At 46.9% G+C, this 25911-nt stretch overlaps 1 protein-coding gene across 1 annotated transcript in view; it reads right to left on the bottom strand.

Moving 5' to 3' along the window:
• SPEF1 (sperm flagellar 1) overlaps positions 1-20286 on the bottom strand; it is an 85485-nt gene extending 65199 nt beyond the window's left edge. Inside the window, exon 1 of the mRNA XM_069745090.1 lies at positions 19938-20286. Within this exon, the coding sequence (XP_069601191.1) occupies positions 19938-20154 (217 nt within the window). The 5' untranslated portion in view covers positions 20155-20286. The remainder of the gene's footprint in view (positions 1-19937) is intronic.
• Positions 20287-25911: the final 5625 nt, after the last annotated feature.

Raw genomic sequence — 25911 nt, 5'->3', positions numbered from 1 at the left:
TAATAACAGTGATATCCACAGTGCCCTCATAATAACAGTGATATCCACAGTGTCCCCATAATAACAGTGATATCCACAGTGCCCCCATAATAACAGTGATATCCACAGTGCCCCATAATAACAGTGATATCCACAGTGCCCCCATAATAACAGTGATATCCACAGTGCCCCCATAATAAGTGATATCCACAGTGTCCCCATAATAACAGTGATATCCACAGTGTCCCCATAATAACAGTGATATCCACAGTGTCCCCATAATAACAGTGATATCCACAGTGCCCCATAATAACAGTGATACCCACAGTGCCCCATAATAACAGCGATATCCACAGTGCTCCCCATAATAACAGTGATATCCACAGTGTCCCCATAATAACAGTGATATCCACAGTGCCCCCATAATAACAGTGATATCCACAGTGCCCCATAATAACAGTGATATCCACAGTGCCCCATAATAACAATGATATCCACAGTGCCCCATAATAACAGTGATATCCACAGTGCCCCCATAATAACAGTGATATCCACAGTGTCCCCATAATAACAGTGATATCCACAGTGCCCCCATAATAACAGTGATATCCACAGTGCCCCCATAATAACAGTGATATCCACAGTGCCCCCATAATAACAGTGATATCCACAGTGCCCCCATAATAACAGTGATATCCACAGTGCCCCCATAATAACAGTGATATCCACAGTGCCCCCATAATAACAGTGATATCCACAGTGTCCCCATAATAACAATGATATCCACAGTGCCCCATAATAACAGTGATATCCACAGTGTCCCCATAATAACAGCGATATCCACAGTGCCCCCATAATAACAGTGATATCCACAGTGCCCCATAATAACAGTGATATCCACAGTGTCCCATAATAACAGTGATATCCACAGTGCCCCCATAATAACAGTGATATCCACAGTGCCCCCATAATAACAGTGATATCCACAGTGCCCCCATAATAACAGTGATATCCACAGTGCCCCCATAATAACAGTGATATCCACAGTGCCCCATAATAACAGTGATATCCACAATGCCCCCATAATAACAGTGATATCCACAGTGTCCCCATAATAACAGTGATATCCACAGTGTCCCCATAATAACAGTGATATCCACAGTGTCCCCATAATAACAGTGATATCCACAGTGTCCCCATAATAACAGTGATATCCACAGTGTCCCCATAATAACAGTGATATCCACAGTGCCCCATAATAACAGTGATATCCACAGTGCCCCATAATAACAGTGATATCCACAGTGTCCCCATAATAACAGTGATATCCACAGTGTCCCATAATAACAGTGATATCCACAGTGCCCCATAATAACAGTGATATCCACAGTGTCCCCATAATAACAGTGATATCCACAGTGCCCCCATAATAACAGCGATATCCACAGTGTCCCCATAATAACAGTGATATCCACAGTCCCCCATAATAACAGTGATATCCACAGTGCCCCATAATAACAGTGATATCCACAGTGTCCCATAATAACAGTGATATCCACAGTGCCCCCATAATAACAGTGATATCCACAGTGCCCCCATAATAACAGTGATATCCACAGTGCCCCCATAATAAGTGATATCCACAGTGTCCCCATAATAACAGTGATATCCACAGTGTCCCATAATAACAGTGATATCCACAGTGCCCCCATAATAACAGTGATAACCACAGTGCCCCCATAATAACAGTGATATCCACAGTGCCCCCATAATAACAGTGATATCCACAGTGCCCCCATAATAACAGTGATATCCACAGTGCCCTCATAATAACAGTGATATCCACAGTGTCCCCCATAATAACAGTGATATCCACAGTGCCCCCATAATAACAGTGATAACCACAGTGCCCCCATAATAAGTGATATCCACAGTGTCCCCATAATAACAGTGATATCCACAGTGTCCCATAATAACAGTGATATCCACAGTGTCCCCATAATAACAGTGATATCCACAGTGCCCCATAATAACAGTGATATCCACAGTGCCCCCATAATAACAGTGATATCCACAGTGCCCCCATAATAAGTGATATCCACAGTGTCCCATAATAACAGTGATATCCACAGTGCCCCCATAATAACAGTGATATCCACAGTGCCCTCATAATAACAGTGATAACCACAGTGTCCCCATAATAACAGTGATATCCACAGTGCCCCCATAATAACAGTGATATCCACAGTGCCCCCATAATAACAGTGATATCCACAGTGCCCTCATAATAACAGTGATATCCACAGTGCCCCCATAATAACAGTGATATCCACAGTGTCCCCCATAATAACAGTGATATCCACAGTGCCCCCATAATAACAGTGATAACCACAGTGCCCCATAATAACAGTGATATCCACAGTGCCCCCATAATAACAGTGATATCCACAGTGTCCCCATAATAACAGTGATATCCACAGTGCCCCCATAATAACAGTGATATCCACAGTGCCCCCATAATAAGTGATATCCACAGTGTCCACATAATAACAGTGATATCCACAGTGTCCCCATAATAACAGTGATATCCACAGTGCCCCATAATAACAGTGACATCCACAGTGCCCCCATAATAACAGTGATATCCACAGTGCCCCCATAATAACAGTGATATCCACAGTGCCCCCATAATAAGTGATATCCACAGTGTCCCCATAATAACAGTGATATCCACAGTGCCCCCATAATAACAGTGATATCCACAGTGCCCCCATAATAACAGTGATATCCACAGTGTCCCCATAATAACAGTGATATCCACAGTGCCCCCATAATAACAGTGATATCCACAGTGCCCCCATAATAACAGTGATATCCACAGTGCCCCATAATAACAGTGATATCCACAGTGCCCCCATAATAACAGTGATATCCACAGTGTCCCCATAATAACAGTGATATCCACAGTGCCCCCATAATAACAGTGATATCCACAGTGCCCCATAATAAGTGATATCCACAGTGTCCCATAATAACAGTGATATCCACAGTGTCCCCATAATAACAGTGATATCCACAGTGCCCCCATAATAACAGTGATATCCACAGTGTCTCCATAATAACAGTGATATCCACAGTGTCCCCATAATAACAGTGATATCCACAGTGCCCCCATAATAACAGTGATATCCACAGTGCCCCCATAATAACAGTGATATCCACAGTGTCTCCATAATAACAGTGATATCCACAGTGCCCCCATAATAACAGTGATATCCACAGTGTCCCCATAATAACAGCGATATCCACAGTGCCCCATAATAACAGTGATATCCATAGTGCCCCCCATAATAACAGTGATATCCACAGTGTCTCCATAATAACAGTGATATCCACAGTGTCCCCATAATAACAGTGATATCCACAGTGTCTCCATAATAACAGTGATATCCACAGTGCCCCCATAATAACAGTGATATCCACAGTGTCCCCATAATAACAGCGATATCCACAGTGCCCCATAATAAGTGATATCCACAGTGTCCCCATAATAACAGTGATATCCACAGTGCCCCATAATAACAGCGATATCCACAGTGCCCCCATAATAACAGTGATATCCACAGTGTCCCATAATAACAGCGATATCCACAGTGCCCCATAATAACAGTGATATCCACAGTGTCTCCATAATAACAGTGATATCCACAGTGTCCCCATAATAACAGTGATATCCACAGTGTCTCCATAATAACAGTGATATCCACAGTGCCCCATAATAACAGTGATATCCACAGTGTCCCCATAATAACAGCGATATCCACAGTGCCCCATAATAACAGTGATATCCATAGTGCCCCCCATAATAACAGTGATATCCACAGTGTCTCCATAATAACAGTGATATCCACAGTGTCCCCATAATAACAGTGATATCCACAGTGTCTCCATAATAACAGTGATATCCACAGTGCCCCCATAATAACAGTGATATCCACAGTGTCCCCATAATAACAGCGATATCCACAGTGCCCCATAATAACAGTGATATCCACAGTGTCCCCATAATAACAGTGATATCCACAGTGTCCCCATAATAACAGCGATATCCACAGTGCCCCATAATAACAGTGATATCCACAGTGCCCCCATAATAACAGTGATATCCACAGTGTCCCCATAATAACAGTGATATCCACAGTGCCCCATAATAACAGTGATATCCACAGTGCCCCCATAATAACAGTGATATCCACAGTGTCTCCATAATAACAGTGATATCCATAGTGCCCCCCATAATAACAGTGATATCCACAGTGTCTCCATAATAACAGTGATATCCACAGTGTCCCCATAATAACAGTGATATCCACAGTGTCTCCATAATAACAGTGATATCCACAGTGCCCCCATAATAACAGTGATATCCACAGTGTCCCCATAATAACAGCGATATCCACAGTGCCCCATAATAACAGTGATATCCACAGTGCCCCCATAATAACAGTGATATCCACAGTGTCCCATAATAACAGTGATATCCACAGTGCCCCCATAATAACAGTGATATCCACAGTGTCCCATAATAACAGTGATATCCACAGTGTCCCCATAATAACAGTGATATCCACAGTGTCCCCATAATAACAGTGATATCCACAGTGTCTCCATAATAACAGTGATATCCACAGTGTCCCCATAATAACAGTGATATCCACAGTGTCTCCATAATAACAGTGATATCCACAGTGTCCCCATAATAACAGTGATATCCACAGTGTCTCCATAATAACAGTGATATCCACAGTGCCCCCATAATAACAGTGATATCCACAGTGTCCCCATAATAACAGTGATATCCACAGTGTCCCCATAATAACAGTGATATCCACAGTGCCCCCATAATAACAGTGATATCCACAGTGTCTCCATAATAACAGTGATATCCACAGTGTCCCCATAATAACAGTGATATCCACAGTGTCCCCATAATAACAGTGATATCCACAGTGCCCCCATAATAACAGTGATATCCACAGTGTCTCCATAATAACAGTGATATCCACAGTGTCCCCATAATAACAGTGATATCCACAGTGCCCCCATAATAACAGTGATATCCACAGTGTCTCCATAATAACAGTGATATCCACAGTGTCCCCATAATAACAGTGATATCCACAGTGTCCCCATAATAACAGCGATATCCACAGTGCCCCATAATAACAGTGATATCCACAGTGTCTCCATAATAACAGTGATATCCACAGTGTCCCCATAATAACAGTGATATCCACAGTGTCCCCATAATAACAGTGATATCCACAGTGCCCCCATAATAACAGTGATATCCACAGTGTCTCCATAATAACAGTGATATCCACAGTGTCCCCATAATAACAGTGATATCCACAGTGCCCCATAATAACAGTGATATCCACAGTGCCCCATAATAACAGTGATATCCACAGTGTCCCCATAATAACAGTGATATCCACAGTGTCCCCATAATAACAGTGATATCCACAGTGTCCCCATAATAACAGTGATATCCACAGTGTCCCCATAATAACAGTGATATCCACAGTGTCCCCATAATAACAGTGATATCCACAGTGTCCCCATAATAACAGTGATATCCACAGTGCCCCCATAATAACAGTGATATCCACAGTGTCTCCATAATAACAGTGATATCCACAGTGTCCCCATAATAACAGTGATATCCACAGTGCCCCATAATAACAGTGATATCCACAGTGCCCCATAATAACAGTGATATCCACAGTGTCCCCATAATAACAGTGATATCCACAGTGTCCCCATAATAACAGTGATATCCACAGTGTCCCCATAATAACAGTGATATCCACAGTGCCCCATAATAACAGTGATATCCACAGTGTCTCCATAATAACAGTGATATCCACAGTGTCCCCATAATAACAGTGATATCCACAGTGCCCCATAATAACAGTGATATCCACAGTGCCCCATAATAACAGTGATATCCACAGTGCCCCATAATAACAGTGATATCCACAGTGCCCCCATAATAACAGTGACATCCACAGTCCCCCATAATAACAGTGATATCCACAGTGTCTCCATAATAACAGTGATATCCACAGTGCCCCATAATAACAGTGATATCCACAGTGTCCCCATAATAACAGTGATATCCACAGTGTCTCCATAATAACAGTGATATCCACAGTGTCCCCATAATAACAGTGATATCCACAGTGCCCCATAATAACAGTGATATCCACAGTGCCCCCATAATAACAGTGATATCCACAGTGCCCCCATAATAACAGTGATATCCACAGTGCCCCCATAATAACAGTGATATCCACAGTGTCCCCATAATAACAGTGATATCCACAGTGTCTCCATAATAACAGTGATATCCACAGTGTCCCCATAATAACAGTGATATCCACAGTGTCCCCATAATAACAGTGATATCCACAGTGTCCCCATAATAACAGTGATATCCACAGTGCCCCCATAATAACAGTGATATCCACAGTGCCCCCATAATAACAGTGATATCCACAGTGTCTCCATAATAACAGTGATATCCACAGTGTCTCCATAATAACAGTGATATCCACAGTGTCCCCATAATAACAGTGATATCCACAGTGTCCCCATAATAACAGTGATATCCACAGTGCCCCCATAATAACAGTGATATCCACAGTGCCCCCATAATAACAGTGATATCCACAGTGTCTCCATAATAACAGTGATATCCACAGTGTCCCCATAATAACAGTGATATCCACAGTGTCTCCATAATAACAGTGATATCCACAGTGTCCCCATAATAACAGTGATATCCACAGTGTCCCATAATAACAGTGATATCCACAGTGCCCCCCATAATAACAGTGATATCCACAGTGCCCCCATAATAACAGTGATATCCACAGTGCCCCATAATAACAGTGATATCCACAGTGCCCCCATAATAACAGTGATATCCACAGTGCCCCATAATAACAGTGATATCCACAGTGCCCCCATAATAACAGTGATATCCACAGTGCCCCCATAATAACAGTGATATCCACAGTGTCCCCATAATAACAGTGATATCCACAGTGCCCCCATAATAACAGTGATATCCACAGTGCCCCCATAATAACAGTGATATCCACAGTGTCTCCATAATAACAGTGATATCCACAGTGTCTCCATAATAACAGTGATATCCACAGTGTCCCCATAATAACAGTGATATCCACAGTGTCCCCATAATAACAGTGATATCCACAGTGCCCCCATAATAACAGTGATATCCACAGTGCCCCCATAATAACAGTGATATCCACAGTGTCTCCATAATAACAGTGATATCCACAGTGTCTCCATAATAACAGTGATATCCACAGTGTCCCCATAATAACAGTGATATCCACAGTGTCCCCATAATAACAGTGATATCCACAGTGCCCCCATAATAACAGTGATATCCACAGTGCCCCCATAATAACAGTGATATCCACAGTGCCCCCATAATAACAGTGATATCCACAGTGCCCCCATAATAACAGTGATATCCACAGTGTCCCATAATAACAGTGATATCCACAGTGCCCCCATAATAACAGTGATATCCACAGTGTCCCATAATAACAGTGATATCCACAGTGTCCCCATAATAACAGTGATATCCACAGTGTCTCCATAATAACAGTGATATCCACAGTGCCCCCATAATAACAGTGATATCCACAGTGTCCCCATAATAACAGTGATATCCACAGTGTCTCCATAATAACAGTGATATCCACAGTGTCCCCATAATAACAGTGATATCCACAGTGCCCCCATAATAACAGTGATATCCACAGTGCCCCCATAATAACAGTGATATCCACAGTGTCTCCATAATAACAGTGATATCCACAGTGTCCCCATAATAACAGTGATATCCACAGTGTCTCCATAATAACAGTGATATCCACAGTGTCCCCATAATAACAGTGATATCCACAGTGCCCCCATAATAACAGTGATATCCACAGTGCCCCATAATAACAGTGATATCCACAGTGCCCCCATAATAACAGTGATATCCACAGTGCCCCCATAATAACAGCGATATCCACAGTGCCCCCATAATAACAGCGATATCCACAGTGCCCCAATAATAACAGTGATATCCACAGTGTCCCCATAATAACAGTGATATCCACAGTGCCCCCATAATAACAGTGATATCCACAGTGCCCCCATAATAACAGTGATATCCACAGTGCCCCCATAATAACAGTGATATCCACAGTGCCCCCATAATAACAGTGATATCCACAGTGCCCCCATAATAACAGTGATATCCACAGTGCCCCCATAATAACAGTGATATCCACAGTGCCCCCATAATAACAGTGATATCCACAGTGCCCCCATAATAACAGTGATATCCACAGTGTCCCCATAATAACAGTGATATCCACAGTGCCCCCATAATAACAGTGATATCCACAGTGCCCCCATAATAACAGTGATATCCACAGTGTCCCCATAATAACAGTGATATCCACAGTGTCCCCATAATAACAGTGATATCCACAGTGCCCCCATAATAACAGTGATATCCACAGTGTCTCCATAATAACAGTGATATCCACAGTGTCCCCATAATAACAGTGATATCCACAGTGTCCCCATAATAACAGTGATATCCACAGTGCCCCCATAATAACAGTGATATCCACAGTGCCCCCATAATAACAGTGATATCCACAGTGTCCCCATAATAACAGTGATATCCACAGTGCCCCCATAATAACAGCGATATCCACAGTGCCCCCATAATAACAGTGATATCCACAGTGTCCCCATAATAACAGTGATATCCACAGTGCCCCATAATAACAGTGATATCCACAGTGTCCCCATAATAACAGTGATATCCACAGTGTCTCCATAATAACAGTGATATCCACAGTGTCCCCATAATAACAGTGATATCCACAGTGTCCCCATAATAACAGTGATATCCACAGTGCCCCCATAATAACAGTGATATCCACAGTGTCTCCATAATAACAGTGATATCCACAGTGCCCCCATAATAACAGTGATATCCACAGTGTCCCCATAATAACAGTGATATCCACAGTGTCTCCATAATAACAGTGATATCCACAGTGTCCCCATAATAACAGTGATATCCACAGTGCCCCCATAATAACAGTGATATCCACAGTGCCCCCATAATAACAGTGATATCCACAGTGTCTCCATAATAACAGTGATATCCACAGTGTCCCCATAATAACAGTGATATCCACAGTGTCTCCATAATAACAGTGATATCCACAGTGTCCCCATAATAACAGTGATATCCACAGTGCCCCCATAATAACAGTGATATCCACAGTGTCCCCATAATAACAGTGATATCCACAGTGTCTCCATAATAACAGTGATATCCACAGTGTCCCCATAATAACAGTGATATCCACAGTGCCCCCATAATAACAGTGATATCCACAGTGTCCCCATAATAACAGTGATATCCACAGTGCCCCCATAATAACAGTGATATCCACAGTGTCTCCATAATAACAGTGATATCCACAGTGTCCCCATAATAACAGTGATATCCACAGTGCCCCCATAATAACAGTGATATCCACAGTGCCCCATAATAACAGTGATATCCACAGTGCCCCCATAATAACAGTGATATCCACAGTGCCCCCATAATAACAGTGATATCCACAGTGCCCCCATAATAACAGCGATATCCACAGTGCCCCAATAATAATAGTGATATCCACAGTGCCCCATAATAACAGTGATATCCACAGTGCCCCCATAATAACAGTGATATCCACAGTGCCCCCATAATAAGTGATATCCACAGTGTCCCCATAATAACAGTGATATCCACAGTGTCCCCATAATAACAGTGATATCCACAGTGTCCCATAATAACAGTGATATCTACAGTGTCCCCATAATAACAGTGATATCCACAGTGCCCCCCCATAATAACAGTGATATCCACAGTGCCCCCCCATAATAACAGTGATATCCACAGTGCCCCATAATAACAGTGATATCCACAGTGCCCCATAATAACAGCGATATCCACAGTGCCCCAATAATAATAGTGATATCCACAGTGTCCCCATAATAACAGTGATATCCACAGTGCCCCCATAATAACAGTGATATCCACAGTGCCCCCATAATAACAGAGATATCCACAGTGCCCCATAATAACAGTGATATCCACAGTGCCCCATAATAACAGTGATATCCACAGTGCCCCATAATAACAGTGATATCCACAGTGCCCCCATAATAACAGTGATATCCACAGTGCCTCCATAATAACAGTGATATCCACAGTGCCCCATAATAACAGTGATATCCACAGTGCCCCCATAATAACAGCGATATGCACAGTGCCCCCATAATAACAGTGATATCCACAGTGCCCCCATAATAACAGTGATATCCACAGTGCCCCCATAATAACAGTGATATCCACAGTGTCCCCATAATAACAGTGATATCCACAGTGCCCCATAATAACAGTGATATCCACAGTGCCCCCATAATAACAGTGATATCCACAGTGCCCCCATAATAACAGTGATATCCACAGTGCCCCCATAATAACAGTGATATCCACAGTGCCCCCATAATAACAGTGATATCCACAGTGCCCCATAATAACAGTGATATCCACAGTGCCCCCATAATAACAGTGATATCCACAGTGCCCCATAATAACAGTGATATCCACAGTGCCCCCATAATAACAGTGATATCCACAGTGCCCCCATAATAACAGTGATATCCACAGTGCCCCCATAATAACAGTGATATCCACAGTGCCCCATAATAACAGTGATATCCACAGTGCCCCCATAATAACAGTGATATCCACAGTGTCCCCATAATAACTGTGATATCCACAGTGTCCCCATAATAACAGTGATATCCACAGTGCCCCCATAATAACAGTGATATCCACAGTGCCCCCATAATAAGTGATATCCACAGTGTCCCCATAATAACAGTGATATCCACAGTGTCCCCATAATAACAGTGATATCCACAGTGCCCCCATAATAACAGTGATATCCACAGTGCCCCATAATAACAGTGATATCCACAGTGCCCCCATAATAACAGTGATATCCACAGTGCCCCCATAATAACAGTGATATCCACAGTGCCCCCATAATAACAGTGATATCCACAGTGCCCCCATAATAACAGTGATATCCACAGTGCCCCCATAATAACAGTGATATCCACAGTGCCCCCATAATAACAGTGATATCCACAGTGCCCCCATAATAACAGTGATATCCACAGTGCCCCCATAATAACAGTGACATGCGCAGTGCCCCCATAATAACAGTGATATCCACAGTGCCCCCATAATAACAGTGATATCCACAGTGCCCCCATAATAACAGTGATATCCACAGTGCCCCCATAATAACAGTGATATCCACAGTGTCCCCATAATAACAGTGATATCCACAGTGCCCCCATAATAACAGTGATATCCACAGTGTCCCCATAATAACAGTGATATCCACAGTGCCCCCATAATAACAGTGATATCCACAGTGTCCCATAATAACAGTGATATCCACAGTGCCCCCATAATAACAGTGATATCCACAGTGCCCCCATAATAACAGTGATATCCACAGTGCCCCATAATAACAGTGATATCCACAGTGCCCCCATAATAACAGTGATATCCACAGTGCCCCCATAATAACAGTGATATCCACAGTGCCCCATAATAACAGTGATATCCACAGTGCCCCCATAATAACAGTGATATCCACAGTGCCCCATAATAACAGTGATATCCACAGTGCCCCCATAATAACAGTGATATCCACAGTGCCCCATAATAACAGTGATATCCACAGTGTCCCCATAATAACAGTGATATCCACAGTGTCCCCATAATAACAGTGATATCCACAGTGCCCCCATAATAACAGTGATATCCACAGTGCCCCCATAATAAGTGATATCCACAGTGTCCCCATAATAACAGTGATATCCACAGTGTCCCCATAATAACAGTGATATCCACAGTGCCCCCATAATAACAGTGATATCCACAGTGCCCCATAATAACAGTGATATCCACAGTGCCCCCATAATAACAGTGATATCCACAGTGCCCCCATAATAACAGTGATATCCACAGTGCCCCCATAATAACAGTGATATCCACAGTGCCCCCATAATAACAGTGATATCCACAGTGCCCCCATAATAACAGTGATATCCACAGTGCCCCCATAATAACAGTGATATCCACAGTGCCCCCATAATAACAGTGATATCCACAGTGCCCCCATAATAACAGTGACATGCGCAGTGCCCCCATAATAACAGTGATATCCACAGTGCCCCCATAATAACAGTGATATCCACAGTGCCCCCATAATAACAGTGATATCCACAGTGCCCCCATAATAACAGTGATATCCACAGTGTCCCCATAATAACAGTGATATCCACAGTGCCCCCATAATAACAGTGATATCCACAGTGTCCCCATAATAACAGTGATATCCACAGTGCCCCCATAATAACAGTGATATCCACAGTGTCCCATAATAACAGTGATATCCACAGTGCCCCCATAATAACAGTGATATCCACAGTGCCCCCATAATAACAGTGATATCCACAGTGCCCCATAATAACAGTGATATCCACAGTGCCCCCATAATAACAGTGATATCCACAGTGCCCCCATAATAACAGTGATATCCACAGTGCCCCATAATAACAGTGATATCCACAGTGCCCCCATAATAACAGTGATATCCACAGTGCCCCCATAATAACAGTGATATCCACAGTGCCCCCATAATAACAGTGATATCCACAGTGCCCCCATAATAACAGTGATATCCACAGTGCCCCCATAATAACAGTGATATCCACAGTGCCCCATAATAACAGTGATATCCACAGTGTCCCCATAATAACAGTGATATCCACAGTGTCCCCATAATAACAGTGATATCCACAGTGCCCCCATAATAACAGTGATATCCACAGTGCCCCCATAATAAGTGATATCCACAGTGTCCCCATAATAACAGTGATATCCACAGTGCCCCCATAATAACAGTGATATCCACAGTGCCCCCATAATAACAGTGATATCCACAGTGCCCCCATAATAACAGTGATATCCACAGTGCCCCATAATAACAGTGATATCCACAGTGCCCCCATAATAACAGTGATATCCACAGTGCCCCCATAATAACAGTGATATCCACAGTGCCCCCATAATAACAGTGATATCCACAGTGCCCCCATAATAACAGTGATATCCACAGTGCCCCCATAATAACAGTGATATCCACAGTGCCCCCATAATAACAGTGATATCCACAGTGCCCCCATAATAACAGTGACATGCGCAGTGCCCCCATAATAACAGTGATATCCACAGTGCCCCCATAATAACAGTGATATCCACAGTGCCCCCATAATAACAGTGATATCCACAGTGCCCCCATAATAACAGTGATATCCACAGTGTCCCCATAATAACAGTGATATCCACAGTGCCCCCATAATAACAGTGATATCCACAGTGCCCCCATAATAACAGTGATATCCACAGTGCCCCCATAATAACAGTGATATCCACAGTGTCCCCATAATAACAGTGATATCCACAGTGTCCCATAATAACAGTGATATCCACAGTGCCCCCATAATAACAGTGATATCCACAGTGCCCCCATAATAACAGTGATATCCACAGTGTCCCCATAATAACAGTGATATCCACAGTGTCCCCATAATAACAGTGATATCCACAGTGCCCCATAATAACAGTGATATCCACAGTGCCCCCATAATAACAGTGATATCCACAGTGTCCCATAATAACAGTGATATCCGCAGTGCCCCCATAATAACAGTGATATCCACAGTGCCCCCATAATAACAGTGATATCCACAGTGTCCCCATAATAACAGTGATATCCACAGTGCCCCATAATAACAGTGATATCCACAGTGCCCCCATAATAACAGTGACATGCGCAGTGCCCCATAATAACAGCGATATCCACAGTGCCCCCATAATAACAGTGATATCCACAGTGCCCCCATAATAACAGTGATATCCACAGTGCCCCATAATAACAGTGATATCCACAGTGTCCCCATAATAACAGTGATATCCACAGTGCCCCATAATAACAGTGATATCCACAGTGCCCCATAATAACAGTGATATCCAGTGTCCCCATAATAACAGTGATATCCACAGTGCCCCCATAATAACAGTGATATCCACAGTGTCCCCATAATAACAGTGATATCCACAGTGCCCCCATAATAACAGTGATATCCACAGTGTCCCCATAATAACAGTGATATCCACAGTGTCCCCATAATAACAGTGACATGCGCAGTGCCCCATAATAACAGTGATATCCACAGTGCCCCCCATAATAACAGTGATATCCACAGTGTCCCCATAATAACAGTGACATGCGCAGTGCCCCATAATAACAGTGATATCCACAGTGCCCCCATAATAACAGTGATATCCACAGTGTCCCCATAATAACAGTGATACCCACAGTGCCCCCATAATAACAGTGATATCCACAGTGCCCCATAATAACAGTGATATCCACAGTGTCCCCATAATAACAGTGACATGCGCAGTGCCCCATAATAACAGTGATATCCACAGTGCCCCCATAATAACAGTGATATCCACAGTGCCCCCATAATAACAGTGATATCCACAGTGTCCCCATAATAACAGTGACATGCGCAGTGCCCCATAATAACAGCGATATCCACAGTGCCCCCATAATAACAGTGATATCCACAGTGCCCCCATAATAACAGTGATATCCACAGTGCCCCCATAATAACAGTGATATCCACAGTGCCCCATAATAACAGTGATATCCACAGTGCCCCCATAATAACAGTGATATCCACAGTGCCCCCATAATAACAGTGATATCCACAGTGCCCCCATAATAACAGTGATATCCACAGTGCCCCCATAATAACAGTGATATCCACAGTGTCCCCCATAATAACAGTGATATCCACAGTGCCCCCATAATAACAGTGATATCCACAGTGTCCCATAATAACAGTGATATCCACAGTGTCTCCATAATAACAGTGATATCCACAGTGCCCCCATAATAACAGTGATATCCACAGTGCCCCCATAATAACAGCGATATCCACAGTGCCCCCATAATAACAGTGATATCCACAGTGTCCCCATAATAACAGTGATATCCACAGTGCCCCATAATAACAGTGATATCCACAGTGTCCCCATAATAACAGTGATATCCACAGTGTCCCCATAATAACAGTGATATCCACAGTGTCCCCATAATAACAGTGATATCCACAGTGCCCCCATAATAACAGTGATATCCACAGTGCCCCCATAATAACAGTGATATCCACAGTGTCCCCATAATAACAGTGATATCCACAGTGTCCCATAATAACAGCGATATCCACAGTGCCCCCATAATAACAGTGATATCCACAGTGCCCCCATAATAACAGTGATATCCACAGTGTCCCATAATAACAGCGATATCCACAGTGCCCCCATAATAACAGTGATATCCACAGTGCCCCCATAATAACAGTGATATCCACAGTGCCCCCATAATAACAGTGATATCCACAGTGCCCCCATAATAACAGTGATATCCACAGTGCCCCCATAATAACAGTGATATCCACAGTGTCCCCATAATAACAGTGATATCCACAGTGCCCCCATAATAACAGTGATATCCACAGTGCCCCCATAATAACAGTGATATCCACAGTGCCCCCATAATAACAGTGATATCCACAGTGCCCCCATAATAACAGTGATATCCACAGTGCCCCCATAATAACAGTGATATCCACAGTGTCCCCATAATAACAGTGATATCCACAGTGCCCCCATAATAACAGTGATATCCACAGTGCCCCCATAATAACAGCGATATCCACAGTGTCCCCATAATAACAGTGATATCCACAGTGCCCCCATAATAACAGTGATATCCACAGTGCCCCCATAATAACAGTGATATCCACAGTGTCCCCATAATAACAGTGATATCCACAGTGCCCCCATAATAACAGTGATATCCACAGTGTCCCCATAATAACAGTGATATCCACAGTGTCCCATAATAACAGCGATATCCACAGTGCCCCCATAATAACAGTGATATCCACAGTGCCCCCATAATAACAGTGATATCCACAGTGTCCCATAATAACAGCGATATCCACAGTGCCCCCATAATAACAGTGATATCCACAGTGCCCCCATAATAACAGTGATATCCACAGTGCCCCCATAATAACAGTGATATCCACAGTGCCCCCATAATAACAGTGATATCCACAGTGCCCCCATAATAACAGTGATATCCACAGTGCCCCCATAATAACAGTGATATCCACAGTGTCCCCATAATAACAGTGATATCCACAGTGTCCCCATAATAACAGTGATATCCACAGTGCCCCCCCATAATAACAGCGATATCCACAGTGCCCCCATAATAACAGTGATATCCACAGTGCCCCCATAATAACAGAGATATCCACAGTGTCCCCATAATAACAGTGATATCCACAGTGCCCCCATAATAACAGTGACATCCACAGTGCCCCCATAATAACAGTGACATCCACAGTGCCCCATAATAACAGTGATATCCACAGTGTCCCCATAATAACAGTGATATCCACAGTGCCCCATAATAACAGCGATATCCATAGTGCCCCCATAATAACAGTGATATCCACAGTGCCCCCATAATAACAGTGACATCCACAGTGCCCCATAATAACAGTGATATCCACAGTGTCCCCATAATAACAGTGATATCCACAGTGCCCCATAATAACAGTGATATCCACAGTGCCCCCATAATAACAGCGATATCCACAGTGTCCCCATAATAACAATGATATCCACAGTGTCCCATAATAACAGTGATATCCACAGTGCCCCCATAATAACAGTGATATCCACAGTGTCCCCATAATAACAGTGATATCCACAGTGCCCCCCCATAATAACAGCGATATCCACAGTGCCCCCATAATAACAGTGATATCCACAGTGTCCCCATAATAACAGTGATATCCACAGTGCCCCATAATAACAGTGATATCCACAGTGCCCCCCATAATAACAGTGATATCCACAGTGCCCCCATAATAACAGTGATATCCACAGTGCCCCCATAATAACAGTGATATCCACAGTGTCCCATAATAACAGTGATATCCACAGTGCCCCATAATAACAGTGATATCCACAGTGTCCCATAATAACAGTGATATCCACAGTGCCCCCATAATAACAGTGATATCCACAGTGTCCCCATAATAACAGTGATATCCACAGTGTCCCCATAATAACAGTGATATCCACAGTGCCCCATAATAACAGTGATATCCACAGTGTCCCATAATAACAGTGATATCCACAGTGCCCCCATAATAACAGTGATATCCACAGTGCCCCCATAATAACAGTGATATCCACAGTGCCCCATAATAACAGTGATATCCACAGTGTCCCATAATAACAGTGATATCCACAGTGCCCCCATAATAACAGTGATATCCACAGTGCCCCATAATAACAGTGATATCCACAGTGTCCCATAATAACAGTGATATCCACAGTGCCCCCATAATAACAGTGATATCCACAGTGCCCCCATAATAACAGTGATATCCACAGTGTCCCCATAATAACAGTGATATCCACAGTGCCCCCATAATAACAGTGATATCCACAGTGTCCCCATAATAACAGTGATATCCACAGTGCCCCCATAATAACAGTGATATCCACAGTGCCCCATAATAACAGTGATATCCACAGTGCCCCATAATAACAGTGATATCCACAGTGTCCCCATAATAACAGTGATATCCACAGTGTCCCCATAATAACAGTGATATCCACAGTGTCCCATAATAACAGTGATATCCACAGTGCCCCCATAATAACAGTGATATCCACAGTGCCCCCATAATAACAGTGATATCCACAGTGTCCCCATAATAACAGTGATATCCACAGTGTCCCCATAATAACAGTGATATCCACAGTGTCCCATAATAAGTGATATCCACAGTGCCCCCATAATAACAGTGATATCCACAGTGCCCCATAATAACAGTGATATCCACAGTGCCCCCATAATAACAGTGATATCCACAGTGCCCCCATAATAACAGGGATATCCACAGTGTCCCATAATAACAGTGATATCCACAGTGCCCCCATAATAACAGTGATATCCACAGTGCCCCCATAATAACAGTGATACCCACAGTGTCCCATAATAACAGTGATATCCACAGTGTCCCCATAATAAGTGATATCCACAGTGCCCCCATAATAACAGTGATATCCACAGTGCCCCATAATAACAGTGATATCCACAGTGCCCCCATAATAACAGTGATATCCACAGTGCCCCCATAATAACAGTGATACCCACAGTGTCCCATAATAACAGTGATATCCACAGTGTCCCCATAATAAGTGATATCCACAGTGCCCCCATAATAACAGTGATATCCACAGTGTCCCATAATAACAGTGATATCCACAGTGCCCCCATAATAACAGTGATATCCACAGTGTCCCCATAATAACAGTGATATCCACAGTGCCCCCATAATAACAGTGATACCCACAGTGCCCCCATAATAACAGTGATATCCACAGTGCCCCCATAATAACAGTGATATCCACAGTGCCCCATAATAAGTGATATCCACAGTGCCCCCATAATAACAGTGATATCCACAGTGTCCCATAATAACAGTGATATCCACAGTGCCCCCATAATAACAGTGATATCCACAGTGTCCCCATAATAACAGTGATATCCACAGTGTCCCCATAATAACAGTGATATCCACAGTGCCCCATAATAACAGTGATATCCACAGTGTCCCATAATAACAGTGATATCCACAGTGCCCCCATAATAACAGTGATATCCACAGTGCCCCATAATAACAGTGATACCCACAGTGTCCCCATAATAACAGTGATATCCACAGTGCCCCCATAATAACAGTGATACCCACAGTGTCCCATAATAACAGTGATATCCACAGTGTCCCCATAATAAGTGATATCCACAGTGCCCCCATAATAACAGTGATATCCACAGTGCCCCATAATAACAGTGATATCCACAGTGCCCCCATAATAACAGTGATATCCACAGTGCCCCCATAATAACAGTGATACCCACAGTGTCCCATAATAACAGTGATATCCACAGTGCCCCCATAATAAGTGATATCCACAGTGCCCCCATAATAACAGTGATATCCACAGTGCCCCCATAATAACAGTGATATCCACAGTGCCCCATAATAACAGTGATATCCACAGTGCCCCCATAATAACAGTGATATCCACAGTGCCCCCATAATAACAGTGATACCCACAGTGTCCCATAATAACAGTGATATCCACAGTGCCCCCATAATAAGTGATATCCACAGTGTCCCCATAATAACAGTGATATCCACAGTGCCCCCATAATAACAGTGATATCCACAGTGCCCCATAATAACAGTGATATCCACAGTGCCCCCATAATAACAGTGATATCCACAGTGCCCCCATAATAACAGTGATATCCACAGTGCCCCCATAATAACAGTGACATGCGCAGTGCCCCCATAATAACAGTGACATCCACAGTGCCCCCATAATAACAGTGACATGCGCAGTACCCCCATAATAACAGTGACATGCGCAGTGCCCCCATAATAACAGTGACATGCGCAGTGCCCCCCATAATAACAGTGACATGCGCAGTCAGTGCCCCCTTTCTAGCCGGGGTCCCCGCTCCCACCTCCGTCGCTGAAGTCCCGGCTCAGGTTCCTCTTGGGTCGGGACAGCGGGATCTTGTCCACCCAGCTGTAGAGCTCCTGCAGGTTCTGCTCATCGAAGTCCCCGGCTGCGGCCATCGCGCCTCCCGCCTGCTGCTCTCCGGCTCCGGACACACATTGTTTACATGCAGCCATGGCGACGGCTGCCACGGCGACCAGGAGGCGTTCATCGTCAATCATCAAGCTTTATTGTCCCTGCACAGTCACACTCTGGGGAGACTTTATTCTTCTTTCTCTACTCGTCGCCATGTACAATAAATAATGATGATTACACCGAGGCCATTACGCTCACACCCCGTCCTCATAAAGCAGGGCAGACCCCAAAAGTGTGTGGTGGGGGGCGCAGCTATGGTTGAAGGCAAACACTATGAGACCCCCGACCCATATCAGGGGGCCACAGCGGCGAGGATTAGGGCAGTGCACGTACCCCACATGTCCGGCCGGTGCCCCGGATCTACAGGGAGGATTAGGGCAGTGCACGTACCCCACATGTCCGGCCGGTGCCCCGGATCTACAGGGAGGATTAGGGCAGTGCACGTACCCCACATGTCCGGCCGGTGCCCCGGATCTACGGCGAGGATTAGGGCAGTGCACGTACCCCACATGTCCGGCCGGTGCCCCGGATCTACGGCGAGGATTAGGGCTGTGCACGTACCCCACATGTCCGGCCGGTGCCCCCGATCTACAGGGAGGATTAGGGCAGTGCACGTACCTCACATGTCCGGCCGGTGCCCCGGATCTACAGCGAGGATTAGGGCAGTGCACGTACCCCACATGTCCGGCCGGTGCCCCGGATCTACGGCGAGGATTAGGGCAGTGCACGTACCCCACATGTCCGGCCGGTGCCCCGGATCTACAGGGAGGATTAGGGCAGTGCACGTACCCCACATGTCCGGCCGGTGCCCCGGATCTACGGCGAGGATTAGGGCAGTGCACGTACCCCACATGTCCAGCCGGTGCCCCGGATCTACGGCGAGGATTAGGGCAGTGCACGTACCCCACATGTCCAGCCGGTGCCCCGGATCTACGGCGAGGATTAGGGCAGTGCACGTACCTCACATGTCCGGCCGGTGCCCCGGATCTACGGCGAGGATTAGGGCAGTGCACGTACCCCACATGTCCGGCCGGTGCCCCGGATCTACAGGGAGGATTAGGGCAGTGCACGTACCCCACATGTCCAGCCGGTGCCCCGGATCTGCGGCGAGGATTAGGGCAGTGCACGTACCCCACATGTCCGGCCGGTGCCCCGGATCTACGGCGAGGATTAGGGCAGTGCACGTACCCCACATGTCCGGCCGGTGCCCCGGATCTACAGGGAGGATTAGGGCAGTGCACGTACCCCACATGTCCGGCCGATGCCCCGGATCTACGGCGAGGATTAGGGCAGTGCACGTACCCCACATGTCCGGCCGGTGCCCCGGATCTACGGCGAGGATTAGGGCAGTGCACGTACCCCACATGTCCGGCCGGTGCCCCGGATCTACAGGGAGGATTAGGGCAGTGCACGTACCCCACATGTCCGGCCGATGCCCCGGATCTACGGCGAGGATTAGGGCAGTGCACGTACCCCACATGTCCGGCCGGTGCCCCGGATCTACGGCGAGGATTAGGGCAGTGCACGTACCCCACATGTCCGGCCAGTGCCCCGGATCTACAGGGAGGATTAGGGCAGTGCACGTACCCCACATGTCCAGCCGGTGCCCCGGATCTGCGGCGAGGATTAGGGCAGTGCACGTACCCCACATGTCCGGCCGGTGCCCCGGATCTACGGCGAGGATTAGGGCAGTGCACGTACCCCACATGTCCGGCCGGTGCCCCGGATCTACAGGGAGGATTAGGGCAGTGCACGTACCCCACATGTCCGGCCGATGCCCCGGATCTACGGCGAGGATTAGGGCAGTGCACGTACCCCACATGTCCGGCCGGTGCCCCGGATCTACGGCGAGGATTAGGGCAGTGCACGTACCCCACATGTCCGGCCAGTGCCCCGGATCTACAGGGAGGATTAGGGCAGTGCACGTACCCCACATGTCCGGCCGGTGCCCCGGATCTACAGGGAGGATTAGGGCAGTGCACGTACCCCACATGTCCAGCCAGTGCCCCGGATCTACAGGGAGGATTAGGGCAGTGCACGTACCCCACATGTCCGGCCGGTGCCCCGGATCTACAGGGAGGATTAGGGCAGTGCACGTACCCCACATGTCCGGCCGGTGCCCCCGATCTACAGGGAGGATTAGGGCAGTGCACGTACCCCACATGTCCGGCCGGTGCCCCCGATCTACAGGGAGGATTAGGGCAGTGCACGTACCCCACATGTCCGGCCGGTGCCCCGGATCTACGGCGAGGATTAGGGCAGTGCACATACCTCACATGTCCAGCTGGTGCCCCGGATCTACAGGGAGGATTAGGGCAGTGCACGTACCCCACATGTCCGGCCGGTGCCCCGGATCTACAGGGAGGATTAGGGCAGTGCACGTACCCCACATGTCCGGCCGGTGCCCCGGATCTACGGCGAGGATTAGGGCAGTGCACGTACCCCACATGTCCAGCCAGTGCCCCGGATCTACAGGGAGGATTAGGGCAGTGCACGTACCCCACATGTCCGGCCGGTGCCCCGGATCTACAGGGAGGATTAGGGCAGTGCACGTACCTCACATGTCCGGCCGGTGCCCCGGATCTACAGGGAGGATTAGGGCAGTGCACATACCCCACATGTCCGGCCGGTGCCCCCAATCTACAGGGAGGATTAGGGCAGTGCACGTACCCCACATGTCCGGCCGGTGCCCCCGATCTACAGGGAGGATTAGGGCAGTGCACATACCCCACATGTCCGGCCGGTGCCCCGATCTACGGCGAGGATTAGGGCAGTGCACATACCTCACATGTCCGGCCGGTGCCCCGGATCTACGGCGAGGATTAGGGCAGTGCACGTACCCCACATGTCCGGCCGGTGCCCCCGATCTACAGGGAGGATTAGGGCAGTGCACGTACCTCACATGTCCAGCCGGTGCCCCGGATCTACAGGGAGGATTAGGGCAGTGCACGTACCCCACATGTCCGGCCGGTGCCCCCGATCTACAGGGAGGATTAGGGCAGTGCACGTACCTCACATGTCCAGCCGGTGCCCCGGATCTACAGGGAGGATTAGGGCAGTGCACGTACCCCACATGTCCGGCCAGTGCCCCGGATCTACAGGGAGGATTAGGGCAGTGCACGTACCCCACATGTCCAGCCAGTGCCCCGGATCTACAGGGAGGATTAGGGCAGTGCACGTACCCCACATGTCCGGCCGGTGCCCCGGATCTACGGCGAGGATTAGGGCAGTGCACGTACCCCACATGTCCGGCCGGTGCCCCGGATCTACGGCGAGGATTAGGGCAGTGCAGGTACCCCACATGTCCGGCCGGTGCCCCGGATCTACAGCCAGGATTAGGGCAGTGCACGTACCCCACATGTCCAGCCGGTGCCCCGGATCTACGGCGAGGATTAGGGCAGTGCACGTACCCCACATGTCCGGCCGGTGCCCCGGATCTACGGCGAGGATTAGGGCAGTGCACGTACCCCACATGTCCGGCCGGTGCCCCCGATCTACAGGGAGGATTAGGGCAGTGCACGTACCTCACATGTCCAGCCGGTGCCCCGGATCTACAGGGAGGATTAGGGCAGTGCACGTACCTCACATGTCCGGCCGGTGCCCCGGATCTACGGCGAGGATTAGGACAGTGCACGTACCCCACATGTCCGGCCGGTGCCCCGGATCTACGGCGAGGATTAGGGCAGTGCACGTGTAAGAGGGTGAACTGTAGTCCCACTGAGAGGGCACTAGGACCCTGTGGTTTTTGCCTATTGCAGAAGAGAACAGACCGTGCAAAACTCCCAGAGACAGTGTGTGCTGCTGGGTGGGGTCTAGTGTCTCGGGTGTAAAGTGAAACTAGGAAGTGAGAGCTGAGAGAGAAAAAGGAGGGAAGCAAAGGCAGAAGCTGCTGTGATATCTTAAAGAGAGACTGTGTGTGGATTTACTGCAAGTGTTTTTGGAGGAAAAGAAGCTTTTGAGAGACTTTTTGTTGCTAACGTTCCCCTGGAGAAGAACTAACCTTTTGTTTAACTCTGTGAGAGACTTGTGAGGCTAACGTTTCCTGGAGAGGAGTTAACTCTTTATTTAACAAAAGACAGACTTTACTAAGAACCCAGTACGTATTTGGAAGTCTGTGGATTCCCTGTGCATTGAGTGGAGGAACAAGTCTGGACAGACTGCTGATACAGAGACGGACGGATTGTCGTGGAACCATTCCTAGGAGCTACAGAAGCAGAGACTACATCGTGAGACCACTAACTAAGTCCCCGGCGTTTGGGCTCGGCATCGGCCGACAAGACAAGAGGAGTTTGCTGTAACTTATTGGCGCTGAAGATATGAAATGGCTGCAGCCTGTGCGGATTCCTGCCTGAGAGGAAATCCATCTCAGGATACGGTACCATAGTTATAGATACCCGGGTATCTCTGCTCAGAGTGTTAAATTGTTACTTTAGAGGTGTATCTTATATTAGAGTTGTGTAAGTTATACTCAATGTGCCATTCCAGGGGCTCCCTTAATAACACTACATTCAATTTACACTTGTTCCTGTTTTTAGTTGCCTGTTAGGTAAATTTCTTACTAGTCTGTTGTAGTACACAGTTCTCAGGAGACCTTTGAGTGGCACAGTGATTTCAGCTGCTGCTGAATTAGTGTATCTTTGGGGTGCATCTGCCTTAATATTCTCCATATTACCTTGATTAATTTGCCTTTGAGTAAATACCGTTGGAGATTTCTGCCTTGGTCTTGGTTTGTGACTCACTGGATCTTATTCGGACCTCTGGTCATTACATTTTTGGCGTAGTCGGCAGGATCCAGTGTTTGTCATGGACGAGGGCGAGGGTGGAAATGACCCCGCTGTATCCGCATCCTCCTCGGGGGTTGGGGTTCCCCTGGCAGCCGCGGCGACTCCGGGAGGGTATGTGCCTGTAGGAGCTTTACTTCAGCACATGCCGAAATACGATGGGCGCAATATGGCGTTGCAAGATTGGGCTGAGAGAATCCGGAGTATTCTGCGCATGTGTAATTTGACCCCCGCGTTACGCGCTGAGCTGGCATTAAATGCACTGGAGGGTGATATTAGGCGTATGGTGATGGTGCGCCCAGAATCAGAGAGGGATACATTAGAAAAGATTTTGGAACTGTTAGAGGGGAGTTTGGGGGGCCGAGCGCGCGTGGCCCAGCTTCGGTCCCTATTCTTTAATCGTCCCCAGAGAGAGTGTGAGTCCCTGATGCAGTACTCTAATATTTTGCAAGAGATGTTGAATGAGATGCAGCGACTAGACCCGGGGGCCATGGGGGCATTCCGGGAGGTAGACCGCTTGCTCCGGGACCAATTCATCACCGGTGTAGCCAATAGACTTCTCCGGGACAAACTGTTGGAAATGGCCCGGGTTGCACCAGAGTTATCTTTCTGGCAGATTTACCGAGCTGCAGTGGAAAGGGAAGAGAAATCGGCCTATGTTCCCGAGGGGTCAGTGAACAGTGCCCAGCTGGAGGAAGGTGGTTCATCAGGGTCGGGGGGAGAGGGGCTGGTAAGCGTGGTACAAGCTCTGCGTGCTGAGGTGAAGGAGTTGAAGCTGAAATTGTCTCAACTGACAGTTGATCCCGCCTCTACCCCCTCGCGGGAACCTCCTGCCTCACCCCCTGGAACGGTGACCCCGCAAATGGCCAGGTCGTCCTATCAGAATGAGTCAAGCCCTCGCCCACGAGGAACAATCACCTGCTGGAAGTGTGGCCGCCAGGGACACATCTCGCGTTACTGCCGGGCGCTTACAGCCCCAGAAACCCCGTCGCCGGCTTTAAACTTCCGGCCGCTGCCATGAGAGGGCAAGCAGCAGCGGCCCCACCCACACAAAGCCCTCGA

This window comes from Ranitomeya imitator, chromosome 1 (genome assembly GCF_032444005.1).
Source record: "Ranitomeya imitator isolate aRanImi1 chromosome 1, aRanImi1.pri, whole genome shotgun sequence".
Taxonomy (NCBI): domain Eukaryota; kingdom Metazoa; phylum Chordata; class Amphibia; order Anura; family Dendrobatidae; genus Ranitomeya; species Ranitomeya imitator.
Note: the sequence above shows the minus strand (reverse complement) of the source record. Positions and strands in the feature narration are given on the sequence as shown.